The 17,788-nt window shown below is 39.8% G+C and overlaps 1 protein-coding gene across 9 annotated transcripts in view; it reads left to right on the forward strand.

Annotated features, from left to right (window-relative positions):
- Positions 1-17,788, forward strand: part of KIF16B (kinesin family member 16B) — a 180,399-nt gene that overhangs the window by 95,636 nt on the left and 66,975 nt on the right. For 6 of the 9 annotated variants that reach the window (XR_008313368.1, XM_053284535.1, XM_053284534.1 and 3 more), the window contains exons 18-23: positions 1,348-1,380; positions 1,602-1,655; positions 2,836-4,185; positions 6,667-6,819; positions 7,890-7,995; positions 8,269-8,319. Coding sequence is in view for 8 of the 9 variants with exons in the window: in XM_053284535.1 (XP_053140510.1) it covers positions 1,348-1,380; positions 1,602-1,655; positions 2,836-4,185; positions 6,667-6,819; positions 7,890-7,995; positions 8,269-8,319 (1,747 nt within the window). In the remaining variant the exon portion in view is untranslated. Of the gene's footprint in view, positions 1-1,347; positions 1,381-1,601; positions 1,656-2,835; positions 4,186-6,666; positions 6,820-7,889; positions 7,996-8,268; positions 8,320-12,441; positions 12,700-17,788 lie in introns of those variants that run through there. The other 3 variants (XM_053284536.1, XM_053284538.1, XM_053284542.1) reach the window with 2 other exon arrangements.

Raw genomic sequence — 17,788 nt, forward strand, 5'->3', positions numbered from 1 at the left:
TCAGCAGTACTGAAGGTGATAGTTCCTCTGCTCAGTATCAGGGATGGCTGCGTAGATAAATTAAGTGGAGTCCTAAGAAGGGAAGCTACTTAAGGAGGCATGTGCCATAATAAACTAGTTAGTTTCTGCTGTCGACTTTTTATCACCTCTCTACTGCAGATTAACACAGCTACTCCTGCATTTTGCTTTTGTCTGTTTGGTATGTTTTGGACTTCCAACTAATAGAGTAGATTTGTATCTGGATGTCTGCCCATTCAAGTGTTCCCATATTGGCTTGCCTTGAATCTCTTCATATTGCATTATTCTGGGTGGTAACAAAGTAGCCAGTAGACTCCAACTTTGCTTCCACATGTAGGTAAAACTACAATATCTTGTGAAACAGGGAGAATGAAGAGGGGGGAAAAGTGTACAAAGCGGGATGGTGAAGGGCTACACACACAATAGCCTCTCATCATAGGCAACATAAGAAGAGACTTGCTGGGTCTGACCAAGTGTCTACCTAGTGCGGTGTCCTATTTCTGATCTTGGCCAACCAGATGTTGTTTTGGTTGGCCCAGAAGCAGACCATGAAGGCAACAACCTTCCTTGGCCTCTCAGCAACTAGTATTCAGACGATTTGGAGGTTCCATTCCGTTCATGGGTAATGGTCCTTGCCGAATCTTGGGGGCATAGAACAGTTGAGATATGGTGCCAATTGAAAAGAGAAACACAGGAAAATTGAGAGCAGGGATTGGAGGGTTAGCCTGCTTCTAACTGCTTATAGTAAGCTTCCAGCTGAAGGAATATCCTGTTGCACCTTCTTTTCAATGTGGGACTCCACCCTATATGTGCTGAACTTCTGATAAAATATTGGTTGGATTCTAACACGTACAAGTGGAATTGTTGCTCCCTCCTCCCATTGCAGCCCTCTGTGCAGCCCCACTCCTGAGGATTGGGGAACTCTTTGGAACATTATCTAGTGTGGTGTAGGGATCTGCAGCTGGAGGGAGGTAGTCAGCAAGAATATTCATGCTTGAGTGAATGGAGATGCCTTTCTCTCATGTTAGGGTCAGTGTTCCCTCTAACATGGGTTCCCATATGTTGTTGACTATAACTCCCTGAATCCCCAGCTGCAATGGCTTTTGCTTCGGGGTTATGGGAGTTTTAGTCAACAACATCTGGGAATCCCTGTTAGAGGGAACACTGGTTAGGGTCCCTTTTTAAGTCAAGCCTCTGTACATCTGTATTCGTATTTGTTGTTCTCTGTAAATAGGATTCAATCATTTGTTGCTGCTTTCCCCTAAAATCTTATTTCTATAAACTACTTTCTTAACTGATGACTTTGTTTCTCTCTACCTCCTCTGGCAGTCTTTTCCCTATAAAAGGACCAATCTGTCTAAGGTAGAGAAACTCGATTTCTTTTATTGCTATACCTGCATGTACCTAACTTGTAATAGCAGTGCTAATTATTCATCTGTTTTGTTTAATGTTGTTATCTTGTGGTTATAAATTAGACACATTTTGTTAATTTATCGAGCATTTTCAATTTTATAATGCATCAATTATAATTCACAATTATTTTTGTAAAAAAATTTACTTTTTCTTTTTTCAAAAACCAATAGATTAGAGTTTGAGAGACAGCAACGAGAAGAACTAGAAAAACTAGAAAGTAAAAGGTAAGGTGTGCTGATGTGTATATGGTAGATGGAAAGGGCTATATTATTTCCTTTGAACATATATTTTGTTAAAATGACAAATTAAACCTTTGAGAGAATGGTGGAAAATTAAAAGGAATATTTCATTTGAGAAAGATTTTGTTGTCTCAAGATTAAAGACCTTTTCTTTTCACAAGTCTAATTTAGAGATGTGCACGAGCTGATGATTCGAAAGGTATGGTGGGGAACCTTTAAGAACGAGGAGACCAGTTCTGTACCTGCTTCACCACCACTTGCTGCAGCAAGAGGTGTCGCGCTCCCCAGCATTCCTTCTGCAGCAGCACCCCTGCTGACCATGCAAATGGCCACCGCGCATGTGTGTGGCACCATGCAAGGGGTGCTGGGGAGTGCAATGCTGCAGCTTCCTGCTGTAGCAAGCGGCGGAGGAGCGGGTTCAGACCTGCTCTCCTTGCTCTTAAAGGTTCCCCATTACACCTTTCGAATGATCATTTCGTGCACATCCCTAGTCTTAATTTTTGTCATGGTACTGCATTTATGTTCAAAATTATTTTTACTTAACCTTAAGACTACATGAACAGGTTGCTGTCTTGAAAAAGACTAAAACTAACATGCCTCCAGGCACAACTATGTCTGAACTTTCACTACAAAACATGATCTTTATTTTTTTAATTGTACATTTTCACAATTATTTTAATTATGTTGTACTATATCTAACTTTTTACACTGCTTTGGACTTTTTAAAAAGTTAAAGCAATACATAAATTCAATAAATAGGACACAAAGGAAAATTAGGGAAATCAACATAAGAACAAAGTGCAAATCCCTTCTTTAGTTTTATGTACCGTACCTTACATATTTAACAACCAAATCTTTACCGTTTTTTAAATGTTTAAATATTTAACTTGAATATTTTTAAGCATGTGTTTGTACTGTATATAGTATTGTACTTTATTCACTATATATTCTTAGTAAATTATTTTAAAAATATATCACATGTTCATTTTAAAATTAAACCATTTTCTTGTGCATAGTTATAATTATGATCCAGGGCTTCCTCTTTCAAAAGTTCCATAATAGTCATACATCTCTCCCTGTGTAAGGAAATAGAATGAAAAAGAGGCAAGTTTGTAATATCTTAGAGGGAGAATATTTGAAAAAAAATTCTTTATTTAACTCTTAGAAAGCTGATAGAAGAAATGGAGGAAAAACAAAAATCAGACAAAGCTGAAATTGAAAGGATGCAACAAGAGGTGGAGTCACAGCGCAAGGAAACTGAAATAGTTCAGCTGCAAATTCAAAAACAAGAGGAGAATCTTAAAAAGAGATGTTTTCATATAGAAAGCAGGATGAAGGACTTGCTGGCAGAAAAGGAAAAATTTGAAGAAGAGAGACTACGCGAACAGCAAGAAATAGAACTTCAAAAAAAGAAACAGCAAGAAGAAATTTTTGATAGAGTTAAAGAAGAAATGCAGCGGTTACAAGAGCTCAGTGAAAATGAAAAGGCAGAGAAAATGCAGATTTTCCGAGCACTGGAAAAGCTTAAAAAGGAAAAAGAGGAACAGTATATCAAGCTAGAATTGGAGAAAAAGAGGTTGGATGAACAGGAGAGAGATCAAGTAATGCTGGTAGCACATTTAGAAGAGCAGCTTAGAGACAAACAGGTCATGATACAGTTGCTCAAAAGGGGAGACATGCAACGGGTTGAAGAAGAGAAGAAGGACCTTGAAGACATCAAAGAGTCTCTCTTGCGACTCAAAGAAGCCAAGTCTGAAGGTGATGAAAACGGTGAAGAGTTAGAAAAGGCACAGCAAAATTTCATAGATTTCAAGAAGAAACAGGTAGAACAGCTAATTAGTTTAGAGAGAGAGTTGGTTCAACAAAGGGATCATCTAGAAAAGGAAGTAGCTGATGAGCATGAACATCTGGATCGTTTAAGGCACACACAGTATTTGAATCTTGAGAGAAATGATGAGAACACCTCTGATGTTGCCCTAGGTGTTGAAGAATGTAACAAAATAAAATCGAGTGAATACAGACTGCAGCATAAAGAACGGCAACTTCAATACCTGTTGAATAATCATTTGCCAGCTTTATTGGAAGAAAAGCAAAGAGCTTCTGAGGTACTTGACAGAGGCCTGCAAAGCTTAGACAATACTCTTTATGAAGTTGAGAAAGAAATGGAAGAAAAAGAAGAACAGCTTGTACAGTACAGGGACAGTGCCAGCCAACTCCAGCAGCTTCAAGAAACATTTGAATTCACTGCCAATGTAGCTCGTCAAGAAGAAAAGGTCCGGAAAAAGGAAAAAGAAATTCTTGAATCAAGACAAAAACAGCAGCGAGAGGCACTGGAACAAGCGGTAGCTAAGTTGGAAAGGCGGCACTCCGCTTTGCAGCGCCGTTCCACCATAGATCTAGAAATTGAAGAGCAGAAACAGAAACTTGCAAATTTGAACAGCAGTTCCTGTGAACAGGCAGGCCTACAAGCTACTCTAGAGGCAGAACAAAAAGCCTTAGAACAAGACCGAGAACGGTAAGAAGAAAATTGTTTTTATTATTAATGTGCCCATGCACACACACACACTTAATATAAAGAGATATTATTTAATCTTTAAATTAAATGTTCTCTTTATAAATGATCTTTGAATTATTGATGATCTGCAAATGGTGGAACAAACATGAGTTGTACAAATGGTGTTAACAGCTGTTTCAAAGAAGCATACTGGTTTATTTCTATGACTCTATAGCTGCAATCCAAGAGAACTTTGGGGTTTCAGTCCTTATGACATGCATAAACTAATATATTTTATTAATCTCAAAATATGCATCATCACTTACTCTTTGAAAACTGCTCACAGGAGAATACTAATGTCCTGCTTCCCTCATATCAGTCCCAACAGGCTCAGCCTGGATCTGGGTCTTTGTCATGTTTTCAGTTTTACATTTTTTGGCCTGCATCCGAGTTGGTTTTGTAGAGTACACATGACCTGGAATTCCCCAGTCATTTCCACATTCATCAGAGGACATCCAAAGTGAAAAGTAGAGCAGGATACTTCAAACTGCATCAAACATTCCCTTCTTTTCAGCCAAATAGATGGGCTCTTTCTGAGGGGAGGAGATGCAACAGTCTCTAAAAATACTTAAGTACCACAGCAGCAGCATGTTATGCTTTCTCTATGAATAGTTTGTTGTTGGTAAAGCAGGAGGAAAGGGAGGGAAATCCTCATACCATCAGTATTCTCTTTGATTGTTCTGCATAATTGCAGTTGCTTACTAATTATCTCTCTGGAGCCACCTAATGGCAGAGCAGGGAAATTACTTGCCTAGCAAGCCAGAGGTTGCCGGTTCGAATCCCCGCTGGTAAACACCTATATCAGGCAGCAGCGATATAGGAAGATGCTGAAAGGCATCATCTCATACTGCATGGGAGATGGCAATGGTAAACTCCTTCTGTATTCTACCAAAGAAAGCCACAGGGCTCCATGGTCGCCACATGTCGACACCGACTTGATGGCACACTTTACCTTTACTTTACCCACCAACCAAACAAATTGCATGACAACTCAGTTTTTCAGCTCTTCTCTTTTAAACTTAGAAGATGTGACTGAACCATCATACAATTTTGTTTGGCTAATTGATAGACCAACATTTCTTGCTAAAAAGTTTTTGTCAGTTTTGGAGTGAGGGAAAGTGTCATACGTTTGAATGAGGAATGGTTTTAGCAGCGTGAGCCAGCAAAATCTGTAGACCCACCTACCCTTCAGAATATATAATTGACATCATCTCTTTCCATCCAAGATTGAGCATTCTTGTCTGGATCAGAGTAAATTTACTCCTATAATAAGCAAACATGTCCACAGATCACGCAAAAGCTAGGTGGAGCTGAGGAAGCAAACTTTTGGAACTCTGTTCTGGTTTAAATTCTTTGTTTAATACTTTTCAAGTGCAAATCTTAGATGTTCAGTAATGTTTGTACACCATCTGGAGTGATTTCTGTTCAGACCGTCAGGAAATGTGAGACTACTTGAAATTTGAAAATAGTGAGCCTTAGTATTCCAAAAAAAAACCCCCTGCCTTGAAGTTTTTGCATACTAGTTTTATACTAGGTATTTAAAGAGGCACCAACAAATAATGAACTTCAAATATATAGGAAAACTTCTGTATTTCTTCAACAATACTTGAAATATATTTTTAAAATTGTTGTCTGCATGCCTTTGAATCTAGTAGCATCTTTTGATTTGTACCAGTTTCACTTGAGGCTGAGTTGTTGAAATAACTGCTGGCACTCTAAAATAAAGCGAGGTTACTCAAGTGGTGCTAATGGTCCAAGACTCATGAATCAATCTAACTTTAATGAGCTGACTAAGATATTTGCAGTGAAAATTACTGGTGTTCATTTGTTTAACTAATATATTTACATCCTAATGTAGTTTCCTGTTGACAAATGGGTGCTTTGCTGTTTAAGTAGTTGCAACATTCTTTTTGTTAATACATATGTGTAGCTAAAGAAATAAAAATTATGGGAGAATATCCTGATTTTTTCCTTTGGCTTTATTGACTCTAGACTTGGATCTACAAAATGCACTAGAAAACAAGGGAACTTGACAGTCAGTTGAAAGTACTATAGAATATGGGTCTGTTTAAAGTGAAATGAGCAATTACTTAGGAGATCTTCGCCCAGTCCATCTCAACATGTGGCTATATGTTCCACACCTTTGCTGGCCTGGACTATAAAACTGTCCCCTACTTTCATTGTTTGTTTCTTTGTTTCTTTGTTTCTATCCCGCTCTTCCTCCAAGGAGCCCAGAGCGGTGTATTACTTAGGTTTCTCCTCACAACAACCCTGTGAAGTAGGTTAGGCTGAGAGAGAAGTGACTAGCCCAGAGACACGCTGCTAGTTTATGTAGAGTCTCTCTTTAGGGGCTTGATTTGGGCAAGCTTATGACAGCAGAACTTGAGTAACCTTCCTATGAACTGACACACTTAAATAATATGCATTGAAAATTGCTGACAGATTGGACTTGCAAATACAGCAGCTAAAGCAGAAGATATACGATGGAGTTGAGAAAGGGTGCCTTGGATCCATAGAAGAGAAGGTATCTCATAGTGGTTCACCTTCTAATGCTACAAAATCTCAGGCTCACTTTATTCCACTGGTTGACGACAGGTATGTATTCTTGTGTTATCCAAGTTAAATGACAAAAAGAGAAAATTCTGTGACCCCATTTTCTACTGAAGTATTTTTAGATGGATGTCTTTAATTAAATTGCCAAAACAATACTCTTGTAATTGAAGGAGAATGGCACATTTGTTTGCTCTGAAGAGTTTGAAATATTTCCCAAATAAGACTATGGCCCTCCTTTGATTTTACTTGGAGTAGCTCATGAGTTTTTAAGATTAGGGCCCAGAGGGTTTATAGCATTTTATGATCATACTTTCCAATGTCTACGAAATCTACTTAATGCCATGTAATCAAGGGAATATGAAGTATTACCCAATAGCATACACAGAGCCAAATCTCTTTTCTTCTTTCCCTAACCTCCCTGCAAATGTCCTTGGGGGTTATATTTTAAACAACATCATCACCATACACACATAATTTCAGTCTTCCTTCCATTGCTTTTAACCAAAATTCTGCTCTCTCTAGCAACTATAAGATAATACTATCTCCTATTATAAATAAGCAAATTTCACAGTGGAAACTAGAATTATATGCTGCAAGCTATTGAAGCAATCCTGTTGCTTTTGAAGGCAATAATAAAAACCCCATTGATTTTTAATGGAGAATTGAAGCCTATGGCTGCAGCCATATGTTTGAAATTAATGGGGGCATTGACTGTCACTAATTCTTCTCTTTCCTACAATTAGTAACCGTAGCAAACTTAAGAGCAAGGCAAGCAATTCCTTTTGTGATTTCAGTGAAAATACTTACTTTGAAACCTGCCCCTATCCCAAAGGCTCTGAACATGTGAAAATATATGAAAACCATAAATCCATTACTGTTGTTAGTCTCATGCTATGATATCCCTGACCACCAAAAGCTATTGTGTACTGTATCTAGTCAATGGAAATGTCATTCTTAATTTCCGTGTTCCAGTATACCCAGGTGTCAGTGCTTTGCTGGCCCTCTTGCATCCTTTTGTATGGCTGTATGCTGTGCACATGGAGGGTCTGTATGTCAATATTTGAATAATTCTTCTGTCTGGTTTTTTTCTTTTCCATTTTTAAAATTTCTAGAATAAATGCCTTTATTGAAGAAGAAGTTCAAAGACGTCTTCAAAATATTCACTATATTTCTGGAGAGAACAATAATAGTTTGTTGCAATCTACAGAATTTATAAAGGTGAGCAAATATAATGGCAAGGTCCAAAACATGAGTTTATGATCAATTTTTTTTGGGGGGGGAGTGTCTCCACAAAGTGATATTTCCCTGATGCTCTTCATGAGTTGATGGCTGCATTAAAAAACAAAATATAATTTATTGCATTTTTTGCCTTTACTTCCTTCCCCATACAAATCTACTCTTACTTGCTTCCATCAAGCATGAAAAAGTAGTAAATTGAGCAAGAATTTGAGTTGCAGATGTTTTGAACTATGTCTTGTCTTTGCTTTCTAGGATAATGAGAAGTTTCATAATGGTACTGTTCAGCGCAAGTTGAAGTATGAGGTAGGTTATAGCTTGTCAGCTTGAAGAAGGGCTAATCTTAAATTATAGCATGCTCTGTAATTAAATTTCTTAACATTTTGCAGCATAATTAGAACTCTGTATTCCAGCAAGATTAATGGCCAATGGGAAAAGGTTTTAAATTAAAGTTTCTGCTCTTGTAAAGCTTTGGGTTTCTATAACTGATTGTGATGGTGGTGGTGATCAAACTTGGTTTCATGTTTTTATGCTGCAACAGTATCCCTTTCAAAGTCATGACAGAAACAAAGTTTATGATCAGGAGTAATTAATTGCTTACAACCCAAATACAATGAAGCATGACTCAATTCCTGTCATGTCAGTGGTGTGAGAGGAATACATGTTTATAGCCAAATAGTATGGGTAAATTAAGGTTTTCAAAATAACTTGGCACAGTGCCAGAGTTTCCAATTCCTGCTTGTCATAGCAAACTTCTTTGCAGATACATCTTCATTGTTCTGTTCTAAGTAGATTTTTTAAAAATGTTTTTCAACGAATTCTGGTTCTTAAACATTTTTGCCTCTTCGGGGCATATAGGGAGTATAGGTTCCACTCCTACTTTGTAAAATCAAGAGAGGTATTATCATGGCCTCTGGGATAAGGATTGGTCCTCCAGAACTTATGAAATGGATACTGTTCTAAATGCAAGATGGTGGCAAAAAAATTTATAGCTGCTTTTCTTCAATCAAAACTGATCCCATTCAATCGAATTCAGTTTTGCTACTATTTAATGGAGAATTGCACAACACAACTAAATCTACTTTAAAAAATTACATCAGCAGTTTTTCTGTTAAGCAAACAAAGCCACCTCTGGGTTTTGTTTTTGACATTTTAAACAGAAAAGACAGTCTTGGTTGCCGAGTTATGGCTTTCTTGCTCCACCTAATGATGACAGCCAATGCTATAACCTGATTGGTGAAGATACAAGAATAGCAGGCATCAGTAAGCAAGTGAAAAGCATAGACACACTTAATCCTAATTGGGGAAGAATCCTGCAGTTCTGCATGATGCAAGGACCTACAAATAAAGGGAGACAATTAGAACAGGAATCTGTCGGCTGGCTGTGCAGTCATGAATGTGACTTGAGTCAACCTAGGCCCATTAATAGGAAGAGAACTTGCTCTACATATGTCACAGATTCTTCTTCTCAAATTTGTGACAAAGATGGTATGATTCATTCATCGGCTATAAAAGCAGCACTCCATCATTCTGGAAACACAAGCTTACACGTTGCTTCTGTGGAACTCAGTAGCTCAGAAATGGAATCAGGTTCCTTCCATGTACTCCATACACAGTCCTCAGAGCTTTTAGTCTCTGATAAACGTGAGGCTGGTTTTTATTCCTTTTCTCATGGACAGCAGAACAACCAATTTCCCCAAGCGTGTGAGCAGCAGATTCTAAACCAGCAGCTCAATGAAAAGTCTAAGCATGCTATCCAAAGACATCCCCCAGAAGCAGATGTAGGAACAGAACAAAATTATGGCCAAAGACATCTGCTCAGCAAGTTATCCGGTATATACAGTGATATCAGCCGTCAAGTCTTTAAAAGAAGTTGGTTCTCTAAACAGATCCAAGATCTAGTCAATCTCTGTGACAAAAATGAGAAGTTCACACACATGACTTCATTTATTAAAAGGCCGTTTATTAAAAAAATGTTAAATTTGCATTTAGATATGAAGGAGAATGGCCCTCATTTAATGGATGAAATCAGGACTTTTGATGCAAACATCAGCCCAAGAAGCCTTATGCAAAAAGAAGATCCCATGAAATTCTTGACCTCCAAAATTTCAATTGATATCTGTACAGCTAATCACTATGAGGGCTCTAGCAACTGTTGCAGTAATGAAACAGTGAAAACTAGCCTTGTGCTCAAGCAGAATTTTGTGTGCTTTTCCAATGGACTTCTCAAACTGCAGCTATGTCCTGTAGATGAACTGCTGCAATATGTGACCTGTAACTTTCCAGAAATTTGTGCCAAGCCTGCAGAGTTGAAAGGAGTGTACTGGATTGCTGTGGGAACCTGGAAAAATCCTAGACCAGAGCCTGCATGCTTACTTTTATTTAGTTCTGTTATGTATGCCCTTGTTCTATCAGCCAATCAGCTAGAGAGCAGTCAGAATTCTCTGGAAATTTTTCATGTTCTACCTGTCACTACTTTAAGAGAAATCCAAATTGGTTATGCTGGACAGAGCATCAGACTTCTGTGTTCTAGTGAAGACAGTGTAATGAAAATATTTACCTTTAACCAATATTTCACACAAAAAATATGCTATGACATACTCAGCACTGTGACACCATCATCAGATTATGTTTGCTTAAATCACCCGCTCTTGAAAGGCGATTTGTTGCTACTTTCACTTGACTGGACTTCAGCAGTCACTGATGTAGTTTTTGAAAGTGGTGTGCGGCTGTCGTGCAATTTCGAGGCCAATTTAGCTGATCTAGTTTACTTGCTCCATGAAAACATGGAAACCAGCAAACCCCCTTTAGGAGAGATTCAAATACTATTCTATACAACAGTGAAACTAGAGGGTGAAATCAGATCACTAGTCCTTACTAGTAGTCACATAGGTCTTGTACAAGAAGATAGTGTATTTTGCCCCACTCCTGGATCTTTGCATTTCTTAGCTGAACAATCAAAGCATGAAAGAATTCAGTTGAAGTGTTTGAGTGAACTCAGGTGTGTGGCTGTTCCAGAGAAAGGGAATCTAACAGAGATTGAGCTTGTGTTTTCTAAAGCTATTAAAGTTGGCTGTGATGCAGTCAGTAGCTTGCCTTGCTGTTCTCAAAGAGTGACTAATATCCAACTCAGCTCTGTCTCATCCTTTTGTCGTGTCAAGCCAAATGCTATGACATATATCTGGAAATTGACATTCAGTTCAAATGAAGATGCCATTAAGCTAATGTTGCATTTGATGGGACAGTAAATCTAGATGCTCTTTAAATTTCAAGTAGAATAGTAAGTCTACGGAATGCTGCTTTAAAATCTAGCACTCAGCCAAAGAAAGAAACCAAACTTCTTGTAGTTTTGTCTCTATGTGGAAAGTATATTGGGTCTTAGCAGGTTGGGTTGCATTCGAAGAAAAATTGTAATGCAAAAATTTCAACTTATGGTTTCTTTATTGTATACAATTCTCAATTGTATTGAGAATTGTTCCTGAGAGTAAGTGTCAAGCATTGATTTTAAGTGGTGTTCTTTATTAGGATAGGAAGTAGAAGAGGCTCTCAAGCTCTCTACTACTAGCTTGGTAGAATGTATACTACATTTTGTGTCACATGTACAACTATTTAAGAACAAAAAAATTTAGGAGCAGAGACCTGGGTACACAGGGTAGGTAGTTCAAATTTAGAATATTCTATTAGAAGGTATGACTTAAGATTCAGGTTCTAATTTTATTTTATTTATTTATTACATTTATATACCACCCCATCCAAATGACTCTGGGTAGTGCACAGCAGCAAAAATAAAATCCACGAATCAGTCCTTTAAAAACAATCATTACTAAACAATTTAAAGACAGTTTAAAACCATTAACAATTAAAACATTTAAAACAGTTTAAAAACCTTGGAAGGCCAGGCCAAACAGATAGTTTTTAAGGGCTCTCCTGAAGGCCAACAATGAACCCTTAACTAACGTGTTGTAGGAATCATGCAGAAGAAGGCGCTCTCTAAGGTAAAGGTAAAGTGTGCCATCAAGTCAGTGTTGACTCCTGGCGACCACAGAGCCCTTTGGTTGTCTTTGGTAGAATACCATTCAGGGCTTTAAAGGTAATAGCAAGCACTTTGTATTTTGCCCAGAAACATATTGGCAGCCAGTGCAACTATTTTAAAACAGGCACAATATGGTTTCTTCTGGTTACCCCAGAGACCAGTCTGGCTGCCACATTTTGAACTAACTGGAGTTTCTAAACTACATACAAAGGCAGCCCCCATAGAGCGCATTGCAATAGTCAAGCCTGGAGGTTACCAACTGACACACCACTGTTTTGATAGCAGCCACTGGTAGATGTAAGTTAAACTGGTGTGGGGAAGGGAATTGATACTCATCTAACAACAAAGACCAAACGTGCCAGTTGAATATTTGCTTTTTTTCTCTCCTTGTTTAGGAAAGACTTAATTTGAAAGCAGCAGCTTGTCTGTGGATTTAATTATAATGCAATGATTTTCACCTCGCCCTCCATTTATTACTTTTGAATAAAATTCTTGTTCCTTTCCCATTCACTGATACATGACCCTCAGTTCCTATTGCTAGGATGTTTTTCTCACTTGTTCTATAGGCTGTTTGGCATGTTATTTGCAACTGCCAAAAAACCATTTGCTTTCTTAATATAGCAATAGTGAATCCTGAGGTGGATAATAGTGGGGGGGGGGGGCCAGGGGCGGTTCACATGATCTACTTTTCAAACATTTTGCTGTGTATATGGAGATCAATCTTCTTGTGAGAAAAAGTAATGTATTTGTGTGTGTTGGTGTAATATCAAAATGTATATTATAGATAGCAGCCTGAGAGAGAATATGTTGAATCAGTTTTACTGGTGGTGGGAAACTGCCTATTATAGCACAATACAAAATCCTTGGGAGAAGAAATGATTTTGTAACTTTTGTTTAAATAGAGGGAATTAAAAACACTACTCAAAATATGCTCATGTTTCTCACTTGAATGGTTTGTGATTTTTTCCCCAGTGTATCTTGCTAGTTGTTCACAATAATTTGTTTTCTTCCTCAAACATTACTTTCCTCCAGACTAACATGTTACCTATAATGTTTTGTAAGAAAACTATAGGGAATGTTCCAAAAGGATTTGGACTACAGATGTGAAAGCCTGGGGTGGGGGTGGAAAAATTCGAATTCTTTTTTTGCTATCTACCCTCCCCTAAGGAAATAGAAATCTGGACATGTGAAAAAGCGTCTAGTGAAATATTTATTCCCTCAGAATAAGTGATTTTTTTAAAAAATCAATCAAAATAAAATTACAATTTGCAGCTGCTGCCAATCTAAGATTTGTTCTTCAAATCTAAACTAGTCCTATTATCAATGATTGCATTGCTACTGTGTTTGACTGGATTACTAATCAAGTAATGCACTTTAGACTTTCAAATATTCCAGAAAACAAAAATGTTTGGTCCAGAAGTGCAGTCTAGGAGTCGACCAGGCATATTGCTCTAGGGGTGCGCACAAACAGTTCGATGCCGAACTGGCTTGGCAGCTTGATCGTGAACCAAACCTCAGAAGTTTCATCTGATCCCCCACTATTGTGAAATCTCTTGCACCCTTCTCTTGAAACCAGTAGGTTTGGGAACAACCAAATGACAGAAACCAAAGACCTCATTTTTAAAAAGGAGGGTTTTTCTTCCCGATGCACCCTTCACATAGAATATGGTGAAATTGCACACGTGTTCATCAGCTTTCTTAGCACCAGAATTTTGGATTTCAGCTTGTTTTCACATCAGTTCTGGTTACTACAGAAGACTTGCACAGTTTCCCTCCATGTTGCATTTTGTCTGCTTTCCCACTGCCACCCCCACCCCCATCATAATGTGCAGCAGGATAGGGAACAGCTCCAGAAAGAATAAATAGACCCAATCTGTGTCAAGAGCAAAGCCACCATTTGCACATTCCAGTGTTCTGCAGAATACACTAAACCAATATTTTCTTTAAGCAGAATCATGCTCCTCAAGAATGAAATCCCTTATGACCTGCAATGAATAATAGTAGTAGTACTAGTAATATTTAGCATTTATATAGCACATTTAGATTACAATCATGGACATCATATTGTGTTAATTCTTACAACAACTCTGTAAAATAGTATTACTATCCCCATATTGCTGATATGCAACTGAAATAACAGCTTGTCTAAAACTACTTGTGAGTTAAGGGCTGAGGTGAGAACTGGAACTGGAAACTCCCTGATTTATAACTGTGTGTCTTTCCAACTATACTATACCAGCTCATAAACCACATATCCTTCTACATTTCTTGTTATTTTGAAGTGGGACCATAATTGTATCACTGCCAAACAGTATAGCTTTGCTGGCTAAGTCTCAATTCACTACACTTGTGCCTGGAATGTTCTTGTGATGTTTTTTGATCAATCTACTTGCCTTTTCATTATTATTATTATTATTATTATTATTATTATTATCATATAGTAGGGCTGTGTGGAGCTTTGGTATCTGATTCACTTTGGAAGAGATTCGGCCTCATTTGACCACCAAAGCTTCTATTTGGTTCCAAACGGCTATGCCACTGGTTCAGTCTGAATAAAAGCAAACAGTCACACCAGGCAAATCTTTCCCAAACAAGTTGGCCACTTCAGTCCCAGCCCACCACATCACCCTCCCCTGACCCCTATAGGTACTTCCTGGGCAGGTGCAAAAAGCAAGGCTGGATCTATTTCAATTTTTTTCTGTGTGGCTTAAAAAAATGCATTTCTTGGGGTCCTGGGAAAGTCACATGTCCTGGGAATTCTAGCCTTTTTCTGGGGCTGGAGCAATGGCTGCAGAAATACTACAATTCCCAGGAAAATGGGAATTCCCAAGATCCTAGGGGAAGAAGCTTTTCTTTTTTAAAATGACACTGTGGAAGACTTTCTTGGCTTATTACACTCAGAAAAATACAGAGCCAGCCTGGCTCCTGCCCATGCTCAGTCAATATCGAGAGAGTAGTGGGGCGGGGGAAGAGCTTCAGTGTCACTTCAATCTAGGTCAAAGCCCCAAACCTAATTGGGAACCCCGAAGCTTTGAGGTGCCCCTTGAATCAAAGCAGAGTTACAAATTCACACATTCATAATATGTAGTGCTTTCTTAAGTCCTGAAAACACTTAATATACATTATCTCAGTAATCCTTATTAAGGTATGCCAGTGCTGATATCTCCTTATTTATTTATTATTTATTTATTGTTAAATTTATATATCACCTTTCATTAAAACAATCCCAAGGTGGTATACAGCAGAATTTAAAAACAAGGTTGTAAAAATGACACAATTAAAATATTAAGCTAAAAATATAAAACAAATCTGATTAAAACATTTAAAACACAAGCATAAAAACAATACAAAAGTACAAAGAGCAGCAGCAGAGACAATCATATAAAAGCCTGGGTAAAAAGCCAGGATTTTGCATACTTTCTAAAAGCTGTGATGGAAACTGAGGAGCGAATAACCACCGGGAGAGCATTCCAGAGTCTGGGGGCAGCAACAGAGAAGGCTCTGTCCCGCGTGCTTGACAATCGAACCTCCCTCATTGTCGACGCCTGGAGCAGAGCCCCCTCAGATGACCTCGTTAAGTGGGCAACAACCCTTGGGAGCAGGCGGTCCCTCAGGTATCCCAGACCCAAACCATTAAGGGCTTTAAAGGTCAAAACCAGCACCTTGAATTGGACCTGGAAACAAACTGGTAGCCAGTGCAGCTCTTTTAAAATGGGTGTGATGTTCTCCCATCGGGCAGCTTCAGATAAAACCCTAGCTGCTGCATTTTGCACTAGCTGCAGTTTCCGGATATTCTTCAAGGGCAGCCCCACGTAGAGTGTGTTACAGTAATCCAGCCGTGATGTGACTAAGGCATGGGTAACTGTGGCCAGATCTGTCTTCTCGAGAAAGGGACGCAGCTGGTGCACTAGCCGAAGCCGTGCAAAGGCACCCCTGGCCACCACCTCTACCTGAGCTTCCAAAAGCAGAGCTGGGTCCAGCAATACCCACAAGCTGCGTACTTGCTCCTTCAAGGGGAGTGCAACCCCATCCAGAACCAGTAAAATCTCCTCATCCCTATTGGCTCTCCTACTGACCAACATTATCTCCGTCTTGTCCAGATTCAATTTCATTTTATTAGCTCACATCTAACCCATCACGGCCTCCAGCCTCCGATTCAGGACATCCACCGCCTCAGGTGACAAGGAGAGATAGAGCTGAGTGTCATCTGCATATTGCTGACAACTCAGTCCAAGTCCCCGGATGACCTCTCCCAACGGTTTCACGTAGATGTTAAACAGCATGGAGGACAAGACCAAACCCTGCGGTACCCCACAGGCCAATGGCCATGGAGCCAAGCAGCAGTCACCTAGCACCACCTTCTGGACCCTCCCCCCCAATAAAGGACCGGAACCACTACAACACAGTGTCTCCGATTCCTGTACTCAAGAGGCGGCCCAGAAGGATACCATGGTCGATCATATCAAAAGCCGCCGAAAGGTCCAGCAGAACCAACAGGGACACACTCCCCCATCTGGTTCCCGGCATAGGTCATCCATAGAGCGACCAAGGCAGTCTCAGTCCCATCCGGGGCAGAAGCCAGATTGAAAGGGGTCCATATAATCCATATTATCTAAGACCCTCTGCAGCTGGGATGCCACCACACGCACTTTCACCTTGCCCAAAAAGGGAAGGTTAGAGACTGGTGTATAGTTGTCCGGGTTGGAGGGATCAAGGGAGGGATTTTTTACCATTGTCTCCTTGAGGCACAATGGCATTCTGCCTTCCCTTAATGAAGCATTAATTATCACTTCCAACCATCTGCCTGTACCCTCTCTGGCAGTTTTTATTAGCCATGAAGGGCAAGGGCTAAGAGAGCATAGTGGTGCCCACACACTGCCCAGGATCTTGTCCACATCCTCAGCCTGCACCAACTGAAAAGAATCCAACACAATAGGACCAGACGGTACCAGAGGCACATCTGCCGGAACTGCCAAAACTCTGGAGTCCAAATCGGCACGGGTGCGCGCGTCTTTATCTGCAAAGTGGCACGCAAACTGATCACAACGGGTAGTAGATTATTCCTCCCGCATTACCTGGGGGGATGTGTGCAGCAATGTCTTTGCTACACGAAACAGCTCTGCTGGTCCACACTGAGCAGATGCAGTGGAAGTGGAGAAAAAGCATTTCTTTACTGCCCCCACCACCACGGAGTAGTCCCTAAAATGGGCTGTAGCCCATGTTCGGTCGGATTCATCACAGCTTTTTCTCCAGTGTTGTTCCAGCCGTCGCCCGAGTTGTTTCATCGCCCTAAGCTCCAAGGAAAACCAAGGAGCCGAACGGGCTCCACCAAGCCGGAGAGGGTGTTTAGAAGCAACTGTGTCAGCAGCCCAGGCCGTCTTTTCATTCCACAGATCAACCAGGGCCTCAACAGGGTCACCAGCTCTGGACACTGGAAACTCCCTGAGGGCCATCTGGAATCCAAGCAAATCCATAAGCTTCCGGGGGCGGACCATCCTAATTGGTCCACCACTCCTGCAGAGGGCAGACGGAGCAGTCAAACTAAACCCCACCAGATAATGATCTGTCCATGACAAGGGAGTTATCTCAAACTCTTCCATCTCAAGATCATTTATTCCCCAATTGGCAAAAACCAGATCCAGAGTATGTCCTGCCATGTGGGTAGGGCCCGTTACCAACTGAGACAGGCCCATGGTTGCATGGAGGCCATGAAATCCTGAGCCGCACCTACTAGGGGGGCCT

Source organism: Hemicordylus capensis, chromosome 1, assembly GCF_027244095.1.
Source record: "Hemicordylus capensis ecotype Gifberg chromosome 1, rHemCap1.1.pri, whole genome shotgun sequence".
NCBI lineage: Eukaryota > Metazoa > Chordata > Lepidosauria > Squamata > Cordylidae > Hemicordylus > Hemicordylus capensis.